Raw genomic sequence first — 15797 nt, forward strand, 5'->3', positions numbered from 1 at the left:
AGCAGGGGGAGCATGGGCGTCTTTTAATGGAGCATGGGTTTTGGAGGCTTCTGATTTCATTGGCTGTGCTGGTGATGCTTTGGGGTGCAGGGAAGGGGTGAGGGGTGTAGGTTTGAGTTGGGTCTGAAGGACAAGGGGTGCTGGTTTTGTGTTCACCTGGGCAGGGTGGCAGGGTTTGGGGGAGTTTTTAGGTGGGAGAAGGGGTGCGGCCAAGGATTTTGTGCCTATGAGGAGGACTGGGGTTGGCGGCTTGGTGGTGACTTGTATAGATGAGTCTTGTGGAGAGTTTTGGTTGTCAGATGACGTCTCAGTGTTTCTGTCTGGAAAACACTGTGTAGCTGGAGAAGATGTTGTCTTCATGGCGTGTGACTGTGTGTCTGTTGTCTGTGTGTGTGTTTCTTTCTGATGTAACCTGGGTAACCTGGGTTCTGCGTCTGTTGTGTGGGTATGTGTGTGTTGTGTATCCTTAGTGTTGGGACATGGGATCACAGGTGCATCTTTCGCAGGCAGAGTGTGTATCCTTTGGGTTGCATGTGGAGAGGGCAATGTCTGAGTTTGTGTTTGAGTGTTCTTCACAGCTGTGTGTGGGGTTGGTGGTGTGTGTGTGTGCGAGTTCAGAACAGGGGAGTCTTTCCGGTTCTGGTTGGGGAGTACAGACTTTTTCCGGGGAGGAATCGGTAGAGTCTGGCTTTCTGTGATCTGATTTGCCGCTCGCCTGCGGCACGCTGTTGCCATGCAGATGGGTGGGGCCTGGGACTGTCTCCGCCCGCATGTTCCACAGAGGCGGGGCGATGATGATGTCATCATTCTACAGGGCCTTGGAGGCGTGGCATGAGAGCTCACAGACTGAGACAGACTCCCTGACCTCAGTCCAGGGCGAGACTTCTCCCCTCTAAGAGACTGGACCCTCCTCCTCTCTCTGATTGGCTCATTGCCCTCAGCACCCTCAGTGCAGACCCCGCCCACCACCTCAGGGGCGACCACACTCCCATTGGTGTATCGAGATGTCCATTTCCCGCTGGACCTATGGCCAGACTCCCTGGGATTGGCCCGTATGGCTTTGATCTGACAGTAGACTCCGCCCCCTGACCCCTGTGACCCCATGTCGTCCTTTGTCAGACTGTTGATGGCATTCTGACTCATCTCCTTGGAAATGGCAAATCCACTGCTGCCCCCAATGCTGCCTGAGTCACAAACAACCCCAGTCTCTGAGGACATTGTCGTTGCTGTGACGACATGGTTGTTGCCCCGTCCTGTCTCTGGGTGCTGCGTCCGTTTTGGCTGGCTGTGTTTGATTGATGGGAGGGTCCTAAGGCTGGGGGAGGTCTGCACCCCCACACTGCACAGCGGCCCCCATCGTCCCCCCGCCAGGGGCACCCCCAGCGCAGGCACCGGATTGGTCGGATCAGCCAACCTTCTGCCCATAGCCCCAGTCAATTGGCTCAGCCCCCAGAGGAGCTAGAAGGGGAGGAGGCACTCTGTGACATCCCAATGGGAGGAGGCAGTCTTATATCTGAGTGGAGAGATGAGTCACTGGTCTCTGTTTATCCAAGAGAAGAGTGTTGTTGAGAGAGAGATCTAGAGTTACAGTGGATTACTGTATTGTTGCTCATTGACCATAGAATCCATGGTTGTTCTGTCCCAGCTCTGATTCTGTCACTGGTATGACGTCACCAATCAGTCTGACCACTGGTCGTCATGTCTCTGGTTTTTCATTTCTTGATTGGATGAGAGAAGAGGAGAGAAGAGGAGATGAGAGGAGAGGAGAGGAGAAGAGAAGAGAAGAGAAGAGAAGAGAAGAGAAGAGAAGAGAAGAGAAGAGAAGAGAAGAGAAGAGAAGAGAAGAGGAGAGGAGAGGAGAGGAGAGGAGAGGAGAGGAGAGGAGAGACTGGTTTAGCTGAGACCACTATAGTACCATAACCGCTTTACTGGCTACCTGGCTGCAGACTGGATCTCTCCACTGCAGGTGGAATACCCCCCTGTGTCCCAAATGGCACCCTATGCCATTTATAGTACACAACTGTTGTAGTGCATCATATAGGGAATAGGGTGCCATTTGCGACACCACCTCCGTACACAGACAGAATGTTCAGATTTGTTCACATTGTTGCATGGATGTTAAGTGAAACCTAATCTGAAGATAATGTGAACATGTTTAAGGTTAAGTTTAACCATCAGCCAATTCAAATAATTGACGTAGTGTCAAGTGATAGAATGCTACTCTGTAGCTGGTCCCATCAGATAACCTGACACATGTTAGCCCTATGCTAACCTCACCAGGTGACAGTGATTACTTCCTGTAACAAATTCATCAGCCTATCGAAGATCTTCAACCTTTTCTCCACAAGCCAATGGCATTTCTTAAAATAGGTTAACCTGGCCACCAGAGGGATGCATGTGAACATCCAAAGTCACTGTTTATCCGTATCACCATGGCAACAGGTGTCCCATGACAGGAGGTGTAGGGGGTCAAGGGGCAGTGTGAAAGGCAGTCATGTGTCGACACGTCTGTTTATGAGTTTTCATGAATGCGTGCATGTAAGGGCAGACTGTCTCTGAATGAGAGAGAAACGTTTTGAGAGAGATATTTTTACATCTCTGTCTGTCTGTCTGTCTGTCTGTCTGTCTGTCTGTCTGTCTGTCTGTCTGTCTGTCTGTCTGTCTGTCTGTCTGTCTGTCTGTCTGTCTGTCTGTGTGTGTGTGTGTGTGTGTGTGTGTGTGTGTGTGTGTGTGTGTGTGTTGATGGGAAGTTGAAGAGAATAATTGAGAGAGAGGCCAGACTGAAAAAAAGAGAGTGGGGTGAGGTGGGGAAGAGATGTTGTGTAAAGTTAATCATGTAGACCTTCGGCCTCCCGGGTGGCGCAGTGGTTAAGGGTACTGCAGTGCCAGCTGATGGCACACATCAGAGTCCCTGGGTTCGCGCCCAGGCTCTGTCGTAACCGGCCGCGACCGGGAGGTCCGTGGGGCGACGCACAATTGGCCTAGCGTCGTCCGGGTTAGGGAGGGCTTGGTCGGTAGGGATGTCCTTGTCTCATCGCGCACCAGCGACTCTTGTGGCGGGCCGGGTGCAGTGCGCGCTAACCAAGGTTGCCAGGTGCACGGTGTAGCCTCCGACACATTGGTGCGGCTGGCTTCCGGGTTGGACGCGCGCTCTGTTTAGAAGCAGTGCGGCTGGTTGGGTTGTGTATCGGAGGACGCATGACTTTCAACCTTCGTCTTTCCCGAGCCCGTACGGGAGTTGTAGCGATGAGACAAGATAGTAGCTACTACAACAATTGGGGAAAAAAATAATAATAATTATGTAACACTGTAACACCTCCCTCCCCTGCGGTCAGAGCATAATCAACATAATCAGACACAGAGAAGCTTCTCTTAAAGCATCGGCCACCACACTGAGACAGACAGAGAGATTCTGAACAGTTGACTGGTATTTAAAAAGTTTTGAATATTCACTGAGGCACTGTGTGAGGACAGTGATGATCGGACGTAGTGTGTGTGTGTCAGTGTTTGTTTCCTTGCTGTGGTTACAGTGGGCTGAAAGCTCCAGTGAATTGAGTCCCCTGTCACCTCAAGGTGAGCCTCATTTTTCACCCTTCGATTGGTGGTGTGCGTGCCTGTGTGTGAGGGCCGCTTTACTGCACAGTAATCAAGGACAGGACTATGTCGTCTCCAGGTCTCTGCTCAGACGGCTGCTCTGATGCAATATGCAAGTCACTGCCCTTAGCCGTGGTATATTGGTCATATACCACACCCCCTCGGGCCTTATAGCTTAAATATTCCCAGTATGGAGATTATATCCAGAGGCAAAGATAATGCAGCTCTGATGTGTGTGTGTGTTTTCAGGATGCAGAATTGGGACAAGGAGAGGAAGTGGGGGAGAGGATTACTGTACTGGTCTCTTTCCAATTCATTAGCTTTGGGGTTAACAGCAGACACACACACCCTCTTTATGAGAAGAGCTTTCCTCAGTATTCTTGTTTCTATTCAGACTGTGTTCTATTTATTTTGTTCTTTGTCTATTCTTGTTTTCCCTCCTTTTCCTCCTCCTCCCTCCTCTTCCTCCTCCTCCCTCCTCTTCCTCCTCCTCCTCCTTTCACTCCTCCTCCTCCCTCCTCTTCCTCCTCACTCCTCTCCCTCTCCTCCTTCTCTTCCCCCTCCTCACTCCTCTTCCTCCTCCTTCTCCTCTTCCTCCTCTTCCTGCTCACTCCTCTTCCTCCTCCTCCTCCTTCTCCTCCTCCTTCTCCTCTTCCTCCTCCTCCCTCATCTTCCTACTCCCTCCTTTTCCTCCTCCAATTACTCCCTCTTTTATCTCTATCCTTTTTTCCTTTTTATCTCTAAATATTCTCCATTATATTTTTCTCTGTCTCTTCTCTCCCATCAATCACTGTCTCTCTCTTCTCTCCCATCACTCACTATCTCTCTCTTCTCTCCCATCACTCACTGTCTCTCTCTTCTCTCCCATCACTCACTGTCTCTCTCTTCTCTCCCATCACTCACTGTCTCTCTCTTCTCTCCCATCAATCACTGTCTCTCTCTTCTCTCCCATCACTCACTGTCTCTCTCTTCTCTCCCATCACTCACTGTCTCTCTCTTCTCTCCCATCACTCACTGTCTCTCTCTTCTCTCCCATCAATCATTGTCTCTCTCTTCTCTCCCATCAATCATTGTCTCTCTCTTCTCTCCCATCACTCACTATCTCTCTCTTCTCTCCCATCACTCACTGTCTCTCTCTTCTCTCCCATCACTCACTGTCTCTCTCTTCTCTCCCATCACTCACTGTCTCTCTCTTCTCTCCCATCACTCACTGTCTCGCTCTTCTCTCCCATCAATCACTGTCTCTCTCTTCTCTTCCATCACTCACTGTCTCTCTCTTCTCTCCCATCAATCACTGTCTCTCTCTTCTCTCCCATCAATCACTGTCTCTCTCTTCTCTCCCATCACTCACTGTCTGTCTTTCTTCTCTCCCATAACTCACTGTCTGTCTCTCTTCTCTCCCATCACTCACTGTCTCTCTCTTCTGTCCCATCAATCATTGTCTCTCTCTCTTCTCTCCCATCACTCACTGTCTCTCTCTTCTCTCCCATCAATCACTGTCTCTCTCTCTTCTCCCCCATCACTGACTGTCTCTCTCTTCTCTCCCATCAATCACTGTCTCTCTCATCAATCACTGTCTGTCTCTCTTCTCTCCCATCACTCACTGTCGCTCTCTTCTCTCCCATCACTCACTGTCTCGCTCTTCTCTCCCATCAATCCCTGTCTCTCTCTTCTCTCCCATCAATCACTGTCTCTCTCTTCTCTCCCATCAATCACTGTCTCTCTCTCTCTTCTCTCCCATCACTCACTGTCTCTCTCTTCTCTCCCATCAATCACTGTCTCTCTCATCAATCACTGTCTCTCTCTCTTCTCTCCCATCACTCACTGTCTCTCTCTTCTCTCCCATCACTCACTGTCTCTCTCTCTTCTCTCCCATCACTCACTGTCTGTCTATTCTCTCCCATCAATCACTGTCTCTCTCATCAATCACTGTCTCTCTCTCTTCTCTCCCATCAATCACTGTCTCTCTCTTCTCTCCCATCACTCACTGTCTGTCTCTTCTCTCCCATCACTCACTGTCTCTCTCTTCTCTCCCATCCCTCACTGTCGCTCTCTTCTCTCCCATCACTCACTGTCTGTCTCTCTTCTCTCCCATCACTCACTGTCTGTCTCTCTTCTCTCCCATCACTCACTGTCTGTCTCTCTTCTCTCCCATCACTCACTGTCTCTCTCATCTCTCTCATCACTCACTGTCTCTCTCATCTCTCCCATCACTCACTGTCTGTCTCTTCTCTCTCATCACTCACTGTCTCTCTCTTCTCTCCCATCACTCACTGTCTCTCTCTTCTGTCCCATCAATCACTGTGTTTCTCTTCTCTCTCATCACTCACTGTCTCTCTCTCTTCTCTCCCATCACTCACTGTCTCTCTCTCATCACTCACTCTCTGTCTCTTCTCTCCCATCCTTGGCTGAGTCATACCAAAGACTGTACAAATAGGACCTGCTGGGCTCCCGAGTGGCGCAGCGGTCTAAGGCACTGCATTTCACTGCAAGAAGGGGCACTGCAGTCCCTGGTTGAAATCCAGGCTGCATCACATCCAGCCGTGATTGGGAGTCCCATAGGGCGGCCGGGGTGGGCCGTCATTGTAAATAAGAATATTAACTGACTTGACTAGTTAAATAAATGTTAAATAAAGAAGAATGATAGTAAGTGCATCTCTGCTTGTCTAGCGTTAAGGAGAAAGATTGCTGGTAAGACCCTAAGATAAACTAACGTCCTGTCCAGGGGGTGTACTTGTCCATCCAGCTGCCTCATACTACAGAAACAGGAGATAGACTAACGTCCTGTCCAGGGGGTGTACTTGTCCATCCAGCTGCCTCATGCTACAGAAACAGGAGATAGACTAATGTCCTGTCCAGGTGGTGTACTTGTCCATCCAGCTGCCTCATGCTACAGAAACAGGAGATAGACTAACGTCCTGTCCAAGGGGTGTACTTGTCCATCCAGCTGCCTCATGCTATAGAAACAGGAGATAGACTAACGTCCTGTACTTGCCCATCCTAACCGCCATCGATAAAAGACAGTAATGTGTAGCTGTCTTCATCGACCTGGCCAAGGCTTTCGACTCTGTCAATCACAATATTCTTATCGGCAGACTCAGTAGCCTCGGTTTTTCTAATGACTGCCTTGCCTGGTTCACCAACTACTTTGCAGATTGAGTTCAGTGTGTCAAATCGGAGGGCATGTTGTCTGGTCCTCCGGCAGTCTCTATGGGGGTGCCACAGGGTTCAATTCTTGGGCCGACTCTTTTCTCTGTATATATCAATGATGTTGCTCTTGCTGCGGGCGATTCCCTGATCCACTTCTACGCAGACGACACCATTCTGTATACTTCTGGCCCTTCCTTGGACACTGTTCTATCTAACCTCCAAACAAGCTTCAATGCCATAAAACACTCATTCCGTGGCCTCCAACTGCTCTTAAACGCTAGTAAAACCAAATGCATGCTTTCAACGGTTCGCTGCCTGCACCCGCACGCCCGACTAGCATCACCACCCTGGATGGTTCCGACCTAGAATATGTGGACATCTATAAGTACCTAGGTGTCTGGCTAGACTGTAAACTCTCCTTCCAGACTCATATCAAACATCCAATCTAAAATCAAATCAAGAGCCGGCTTTCTATTCCGCAACAAAGCCTCCTTCAATCACGCCGCCAAACTTACCCTAGTAAAACTGACTATCCTACCGATCCTCAACTTCGGCGATGTCATCTACAAAATAGCTTCCAATAAACTGGATGCAGTTTATCACAGTGCCGTCCGTTTTGTTACTAAAGCACCTTATACCACCCACCACTGCGACCTGTATGCTCTAGTCGGCTGGCCCTCGCTACATATTCGTCGCCAGACCCACTGGCTCCAGGTCATCTACAAGTCCATGCTAGGTAAAGCTCCGCCTTATCTCAGTTCACTGGTCACGATGGCAACACCCACCGTCTATTTCTATTTCTCTCTGTCATCGCTATATCATTAGCCCTTTGTCTTTTTCTCTCTGTTATCCCTATATAATTACCCCCTGTCTATTGCTCTCTGTCATCGCTATATCATTAGCCCCCTGTCTTTGTCTCTGTCATCCCTATATCATTATCCCACTGTCTTTGTCTCTGTCATCCCTATATCTTTATCCCCCTGTCTCTCTGTCATTGCTATATCATTATCATCCTGTCACTCTCTCATCCCTATATCATTATCCACCCTGTCTCGCTGTTATCGCTATGTCATTATCCCCCTGTCTCTCTCTCATCCCTATATCATTATCCCCCTGTCTCTCTCTGTCATCCCTATATCATTATCCCCCTGTCTCTCTCTCATCCCTATATCATTATCCCCATGTCTCTCTCTCATCCCTATATCATTATCCCCTGTATCTCTCTATCATCCCTATATCATTATCCCCCTGTCTCTCAAGCCCCCTGTCTATTTCACTCTGTCATCCCTATATCATTAGCCCCCTGTCTTTATATCTGTCATCCCTATATCATTATCCCACTCTCTTTGTCTCTGTCATCGCTATATCATTATCCCACTGTCTCTCTGTCATCCCTACATCATTAGCCCCCTGTCTCGCTCTCATCCCTACATCATCATCCCACTGTCTCTCTGTCATCCCTATATCATCATCCCACTGTCTCTCTGTCATCCCTACATCATTATCCCCCTGTCTCTCTCTCATCCCTATATCATTATCCCCGTGTCTCTCTCTGTTATCCCTATATAATTACCCCCTGTCTCTCTCTCATCCCCATGTCTCTCTCTGTCATCCCTACATCATTATCCCCCTGTCTCTCTCTCATCCCTATATCATTATCCACCTGTCTCTCTCTCATCCCTATATCATTAACCCCGTCTTTGTCTCTGTCATCCCTATATCATTATCCCACTCTCTTTGTCTCTGTCATCCCTATATCATTATCCCCCTGTCTCTCTGTCATCGCTATATCATTATCCCCCTGTCTCTCTCTCATCGCTATATCATTATCCACCTGTCTCTCTCATCCCTATATCATTATACCCCTGTCTCTCTCTCATCCCTATATCATTAGCCCCCAGTCTATTTGTCTCCGTCATCCCTATATCATTAGCCCCCTGTCTATCTCTGTCATCCCTATATCATTATCCCACTCTCTTTGTATCTGTCATCGCGATATCATCATCCCACTGTCTCTCTGTCATCCCTACATCATTATCCCCCTGTTACTCTCTCAACCATATATCATTAGCCCCCTGTCTTTGTCTCTGTCATCCCTATATCATTATCCACCTGTCTCTCTCTCATACCTATATCATCATCCCACTGTCTCTCTATCATCCCTATATCAAAATCCCACTGTCTCTCTCTCATCCCTATATCATCATCCCACTGTCTCTCTGTCATCACTATATCATCGTCCACTGTCTCTGTCAACCCCCCTGTCCTTCTTTCTTTTATTTCTGTCTGATAATCAGTGTGTCTGTGGCCCTGCCTCTCTGTCACTGGCCTGATAAAACACACACACACACGCTATAGGTCTGTCTGTCTGTCTGTCTCTCTCTAACTCGTCTCTTTTCCCTCTATGCTATAGGTCTGTCTGTCTGTCTCTCTCTAACTCGTCTCTCCTCCCTCTATGCTATAGGTCTGTCTGTCTGTCTCTATCTCATCTCTCCTCCCTCTATGCAATAGGTCTGTCTGTCTGTCTGTCTCTCTCTAACTCGTCTCTCCTCCCTCTATGCTATAGGTCTGTCTGTCTGTCTCTCTCTAACTCGTCTCTCCTCCCTCTATGCTGTCTGTCTGTCTGTCCGTCTGTCCGTCTGTCCGTCTGTCCGTTTTCCCATCTGTCTGTCTGCCTGTCTGTCTGTCTGTCTCTCTGTCTCTCTGTCTCTCTGTCTCTCTGTCTCTCTGTCTCTCGCTAACTCATCTCTCCTCCCTCTATGATGTCTGTCTGTCTGTCTGTCTGCCTGTCTGTCTGTCTCTCTCTAACTCATCTTTCCTCCCTCTATGCTGTCTGCTTCTCTCTCTCTAACTCATCTCTACTCCCTCTGTGCTGTCTGTCTGTCTGTCTCTCTCTCTCCCTCTCTGTCTCCTCTCCTCCCTCTCTCAATCTATGTCTATTTCTACCTCTCTGTGTTTACTTTCCATCAGTCTGGGCCTCTGTTAGAACCCAGGGTACTGAAGGAGGTAAAGTGGAGTGGGCAAAAGGGAACAGTGAGCACACACATGCATGGATATAGACACACACACACACCCACACACACACCCACCCACACACCCACACACACACCCACCCACACACACACACACACACACACACACACACACACACACACACACACACACACACACACACACACACACACACACACACACACACACACACACACACACACACACACACATGCATGGATATAGGCACACACACACACACACACACACACACGCATGGATATAGACACACACACACACACACACACACACACATGCATGGGGTACACGCGCCCTATGCAGCACACAAACACACATACAGTATGCAAACAAACACACGCATCTCTCACACGCTTGTGCCGCATAAACACTAACACACACTTCAGTTTAGATCTGTGTGACCATGGATTCTATGAGAAGGGAGTATCTGCAGCAATACACCCAGGGCAGCTTTCAGCTATTCACGAGAGGTAAAACACAAACACACACACATACACACACACACACACACACACACACACACACACACACACACACAGAGCTTTAAACACCACTTCCAGTTCATAGGGCTTTATATAGCAGATTGTAAATACACACATGCATGCCTGATGCACACACTCACAATCACACCAACACAATGCAAAAGTCAGGATAAATGTTGCATGAGATAAGCACAGCGACACACATACACACGCCCTTGTTGGATCAAAATCACTCTCAGTGATTGCATGGCTGAAGAGAAAAACATAGTGCTGGGACACTTGGCAACACAAACCCCCCCATTGCAGGACAAACAATAACTCTCAATTCAATGTCCACATACCAACATGAACTAACACATCAACTAACACACACACGAACACACGCACTCACAAACAAACACTAACAACATGCAAACAACACAACGACTCAGGGGAAGCCTCAAAAGCACAGGGGTTGTATAATGATGGTTTCTACCAGAGTGAACCAGACATCCCGTACCTCAGACCTGTCCTCTATAACTACTGTTGATCAGTCTCTGACTCACCTCCACTCCTTTAGGCTATTCCTCCACTCCTATCCACACACACCTCTTCTCTCTCCTCTCCTCCTTTCTCTCTCACACTCCTCCAGTCAACTGTGTTAGTCCAGCGCTTCTCCCCCCTCTCTCTGTCACTTTCTCGCTCTCTCTGAGTTGCCGAATCCCGAGCATAGCGGAGCTAACTGATCCCCTCTCTCTCTCCTCCTGTCCCTCCCTCTATCTCACCCACAGTCTCTCTCTCTGTTTCCCTCTTGCTCTACCCCCTCTTCCTCCTCTATCTCTCTCTGTTTCCCTCTTGCTCTACCCCCTCTTCCTCCTCTATCTCTCTCTCTCTCTTTCCCTCTTGCTCTACCCCCTCTTCCTCCTCTCTCTCTCTCTCTTTCCCTCTTGCTCTACCCCCTATTCCTCCTCTATCTCTCTCTCTCTCTTTCCCTCTTGCTCTACCCCCTCTTCCTCCTCTATCTTTCTCTCTCTCTCTGTTTCCCTCTTGCTCTACCCCCTCTTCCTCCTCTATCTCTCTCTCTCTGTTTCCCTCTTGCTCTACCCCCACTTTCTCCTCTATTTCTCTCTCTCTCTTTCCCTCTTGCTCTACCCCCTCTTCCTCCTCTATCTCTCTCTCTCTCTCTCTCTCTCTCTCTGTTTCCCTCTTGCTCTACCCCCTCTTCCTCCTCTATCTCTCTCTCTCTTTCCCTCTTGCTCTACCCCCTCTTCCTCCTCTCTCTCTCTCTTTCCCTCTTGCTCTACCCCCTCTTCCTCATCTATCTCTCTCTCTCTTTCCCTCTTGCTCTACCCCCTCTTCCTCCTCTCTCTCTCTCTTTCCCTCTTGCTCTACCCGCTCTTCCTCCTCTATCTCTCTCTCTCTCTTTCCCTCTTGCTCTACCCCCTCTTCCTCCTCTATCTCTCTCTCTCTGTTTCCCTCTTGCTCTACCCCCCTTCCTCCTCTATCTCGCTCTCTCTTTATCTATCTCTCTCTCTCCTTCTCTCGCTCTCTCTCACTGTTTCTCTCTCGCTCTCTCACCATTTCTCTCTCTTACCATTTCTCCCTCTTTCTCTCTCTCACCGTCTCTCTCACCATCTTTCTCTCTCCTTTCTCTATCTCTGTCATTCTCTCTACCCTCTATCTCCCCCTCCTCTCTCTCTTTTCTATCTCCCCCTCCTCTCTCTCTTTTCTATCCCCCCCTCCTCTCTCTCTTTCCTGTGTTAATTAATTGTGTGTCCGTGTTTCCCTGGCCATGTGCAAGTCCTGACCTGACCAGTCCTGACCTGACCAGTCCTGACCTGACCAGTCCTGACTAGACCTGACCTGACCAGTCCTGACCTGACCAGTCCTGACTAGACCTGACCTGACCAGTCCTGACCTGACCAGTCCTGACTAGACCTGACCAGACTAGACCTGACCTGACCAGTCCTGACCTGACCAGTCCTGACCTGACCAGTCCTGACTAGACCTGACTAGACCTGACCAGACTAGACCTGACCTGACCAGTCCTGACCTGACCAGTCCTGACTAGACCTGACTAGAGCAGTCCTGACTAGACCTGACTAGACCAGACTAGACTAGACCAATCCTGACCAGTCCTGACCAGTCCTGACCAGTCCTGACTAGACCAGTCCTGACTAGACCAGTCCTGACCAGACCTGACCTGACCAGTCCTGACCAGACTAGACCTGACCAGGCTAGACCTGTCCAGACCTGACCATCCCTGATCAGACTAGACCTGACCAGACTAGTCCTGACCAGACTAGACCTGACCAGACTAGTCCTGACCAGACTAGACATGACAAGACCATTTCTGACCAGACTAGACCTGACCATTCCTGACCAGACCAGACTAGACCATACTAGACCGTTCCTGACCAGACCAGACTAGACTAGACTAGTCCTGACCAGACTAGACTAGCCAGACTAGACCAGTCCTGACCAGACTAGACCAGACTAGACCAGTCCTGACCCGACCAGACGAGACCAGTCCCAACCAGACCGGACCAGACCCAACCAGTCCTTACCAGGGGAAAGGGACCACTGTACACTCCCTTAGTGTGACATGGAGAGAGAAGAGAGGGACTTTCTCTACACTCCCTTAGTGTGACATGGAGAGAGACGAGAGGGACTTTCTCTACACTCCCTTAGTGTGACATGGAGAGAGAAGAGAGGGACTTTCTCTACACTCCCTTAGTGTGACATGGAGCAAGATAGAGGGATTGAGAGGAAAGGAAAGAAAAGAGAGATCAAAACAGAGAGGTCAACTTGTTTTTTGATTGCTGAATGGTGCACATGCATGTTTTAGTGTGTGTTTTTATTGATGGCTGTCAGGACTTAGTCAATACTCTCTGGTTTAATCAGTGATAAATTGGGGGGTTTGTGTTCCCTAGGATGTCCGCTGATGTGTGTATCTGAATGTTCTGACCCCTACCGAAAATAACCAGTGATGTTTGCAGCTCTGAAAACTCACCTTGTGTCAAGTTTCAATTAACCTCTGCTGAGATGAGGGGAATATCTGTGTGTGTGTGTGTGTATGTGTGTATGTTAGAATGAAATACACCCACAGCTACACAACCAATGTACAATAATTGCAATACACCTTTATGTTATCTGTGAGAGGAATCTCACACGTAGACAAAGATACACACACACACAGCACCCACACACAGACACACACAGACACATAGCATGGTGTAGTGGGCAATGAGTGTTTGCTCTCTCTTAGCTCTCAGTAATTTGATTCGGAGGATGTTTTGATGAGAAGAGGTGCACATTACTGAAAGATGAGGACAGAGGGAGGGAGGGAGGGAGGGAGGGAGGGAGGGGGGGAGGAAAGGAGGAAAGGAGATGAGGGATGTAGTTTTAGAATGAAAGGAGGAGTTGAGAGGGGGGATATAGCTTTAGGGGTCAGGCTACTGTGTCTGAATGTATTTCTGATTTCTCTCATCTCAGACTCTCTCCTCCTCTCCTCCACCCTCCTTCTCTCCCTTCCTCTCTGTCTCGCTCCATATCTCAGGGTGTTAGCTGGGGTTGTTAGAAAGGGCCTTGTTAGATCTCTTTGTACCTGATGGAGAGATGTTGATCTGTGAAGTCATTGATCTGTCCAATCAGTACACACTGACATGCAAACACACTGTCTAATTACACTGCTCTCTCTCTCTCTCTCTCTCTCTCTCTCGCTCTCTCTCTCTCTCCATCTCTCTCTCTCTCTCTCTCTCTCTCCATCTCTCTCTCTCTCTCTCTCTCTCTCTCTCCATCTCTCTCTCTCAATTTCAATTTAAGGGGCTTTATTGACATGGGAAACATATGTTAACGTTGCCAAAGCAAGTGAAATAGATAAAAACAGAAGTGAAATAAACAATGAACAGTAAACATTACACTCACAGAAGTTCCAAAATAATAAATACATTTCACATGTCATATTACGTATATATACAGTCTTGTAACGATGTGGAAATGGGTAAAGTACACAAGGAAAAATAAATAAACATAAATATAGGTTGTATTTACAATGTTTGTTCTTCACTGGTTCACCCTTTTCTTTTGAGGTCATAAATCTTGCTGCTGTGATGGCACACTGTGGTATTTCAGCCATCGATATGGGAGTTTATCAAAATTGGGTTTGTTTTCAAATTCTTTGTGGGTCTGTGTAATCTGCGGGAAATATGTGTCTCTAATATGGTCATACATTTGGCAGGAGGTTAGGAAGTGCAGTTCAGTTTCCACCTAGTTTTGTGTGCAGTGTGCACAAGCCTATCTTCTCTTGAGAGCCCGTTCTGCCTACGGAATTCTGCATGCAGAGTCTCAATTTGTTGATTGTCCCATTTTGTGAATTCCTGGTTGGTGACCTCACAACCATAAAAGGCAATGGGTATTTTTAACCAGATCCTAATTGGTATGTTGAATTGTATGTTCCTTTTGATGGCATAGAAGGCCATTCTTGCCTTGTCTCTCAGATCGTTCATAGCTTTGAAGAAGTTACCTTTGGCGCTGATGTTTAGGCCGGGGTATGTATAGTTTTTTGTGTGCTCTAGGCCAACAGTGTCTAGATGGAATTTGTATTCGTGGTCCTGGGAACGGGACCTTTTTTGAAAGACCATTATTGGTGTTTACTGAGATTTACAGTCAGAGCCCAGGTCTGACAGAATCTGTGCAGAAGATCTACACTGCTGTTCAAAAGTTTGGGGTCACTTAGAAATGTCCTTGTTTTTTTTTGTTCATTAAAATGACAGCAAATTGATCAGGAATACAGTGCAGACATTGTTAATGTTGTAAATGACTACTGTAGCTGCAATCAGCTGATTTTCTATGGAATATCTGTCACGATCGTCGTATGGAGTAGACCAAAGCGCAGCGTGATTAGAATACATTCTACTTTATTAAATGACGAAAACGGAGAACACTTAAACAAAAACAACAAAACGAAGAAGACGAACATGACCGCTATATAAACAATGTGCTAAAGTATAACATAGACAATAACCCACGAAATACCCAAAGAAGATGGCTGCCTAAATATGGTTCCCAATCAGAGACAACGATAAACACCTGCCTCTAATTGAGATCCAATCTAGGCAACCATAGACCAACATAAACACCTAGATGAAAACAACCCCATGAACCTACAAAAACCCCTAGACAGTAAAAACACACATATCACCCATGTCACACCCTGACCTAACCAAAATAATAAAGAAAACAAAGAATACTAAGGTCAGGGCGTGACAATATCTACATAGGTGTACAGAGGCCCATTATCAGCAACCATCACTACTGTGTTCCAATGGCACGTTGTGTTAGCTAATTTTAAAAGGCTAATTGATTACTAGAAAACCCTTTTGCAATTATGTTAGCACAGCTGAAAACTGTTGTTCTGATTAAAAACGCAATAAAACTGGCATTCTTTAGACTAGCTGAGTATCTGGAGCCAGAAGAACCAGATCATCAGCAAACAGTAGACACTTGACTTCAGATTCTAGTAGGGTGAGGCCGGCCTGCAGACTGTTCTAGTGCCCTCGC

At 47.8% G+C, this 15797-nt stretch overlaps 2 protein-coding genes across 3 annotated transcripts in view; one reads left to right on the forward strand and one right to left on the reverse strand.

Moving 5' to 3' along the window:
- LOC110504856 overlaps positions 1-11010 on the reverse strand; it is a 24511-nt gene extending 13501 nt beyond the window's left edge. The window contains exons 1-2 of the mRNA XM_036969570.1: positions 10802-11010; positions 1-1718 (exon numbers count right to left, since the gene is read on the reverse strand). The exon at positions 1-1718 is cut by the window's left edge and continues 221 nt beyond it. Of these exons, the coding sequence (XP_036825465.1) occupies positions 1-1425 (1425 nt within the window). The 5' untranslated portion in view covers positions 1426-1718; positions 10802-11010. The remainder of the gene's footprint in view (positions 1719-10801) is intronic.
- Positions 1-15797, forward strand: part of LOC110504415 (dedicator of cytokinesis protein 2) — a 136807-nt gene that overhangs the window by 79540 nt on the left and 41470 nt on the right. The gene's annotated exons all lie outside the window — the stretch shown is intronic.

The sequence above is a fragment of the Oncorhynchus mykiss genome, chromosome 31 (assembly GCF_013265735.2).
Source record: "Oncorhynchus mykiss isolate Arlee chromosome 31, USDA_OmykA_1.1, whole genome shotgun sequence".
Classification (NCBI taxonomy): domain Eukaryota; kingdom Metazoa; phylum Chordata; class Actinopteri; order Salmoniformes; family Salmonidae; genus Oncorhynchus; species Oncorhynchus mykiss.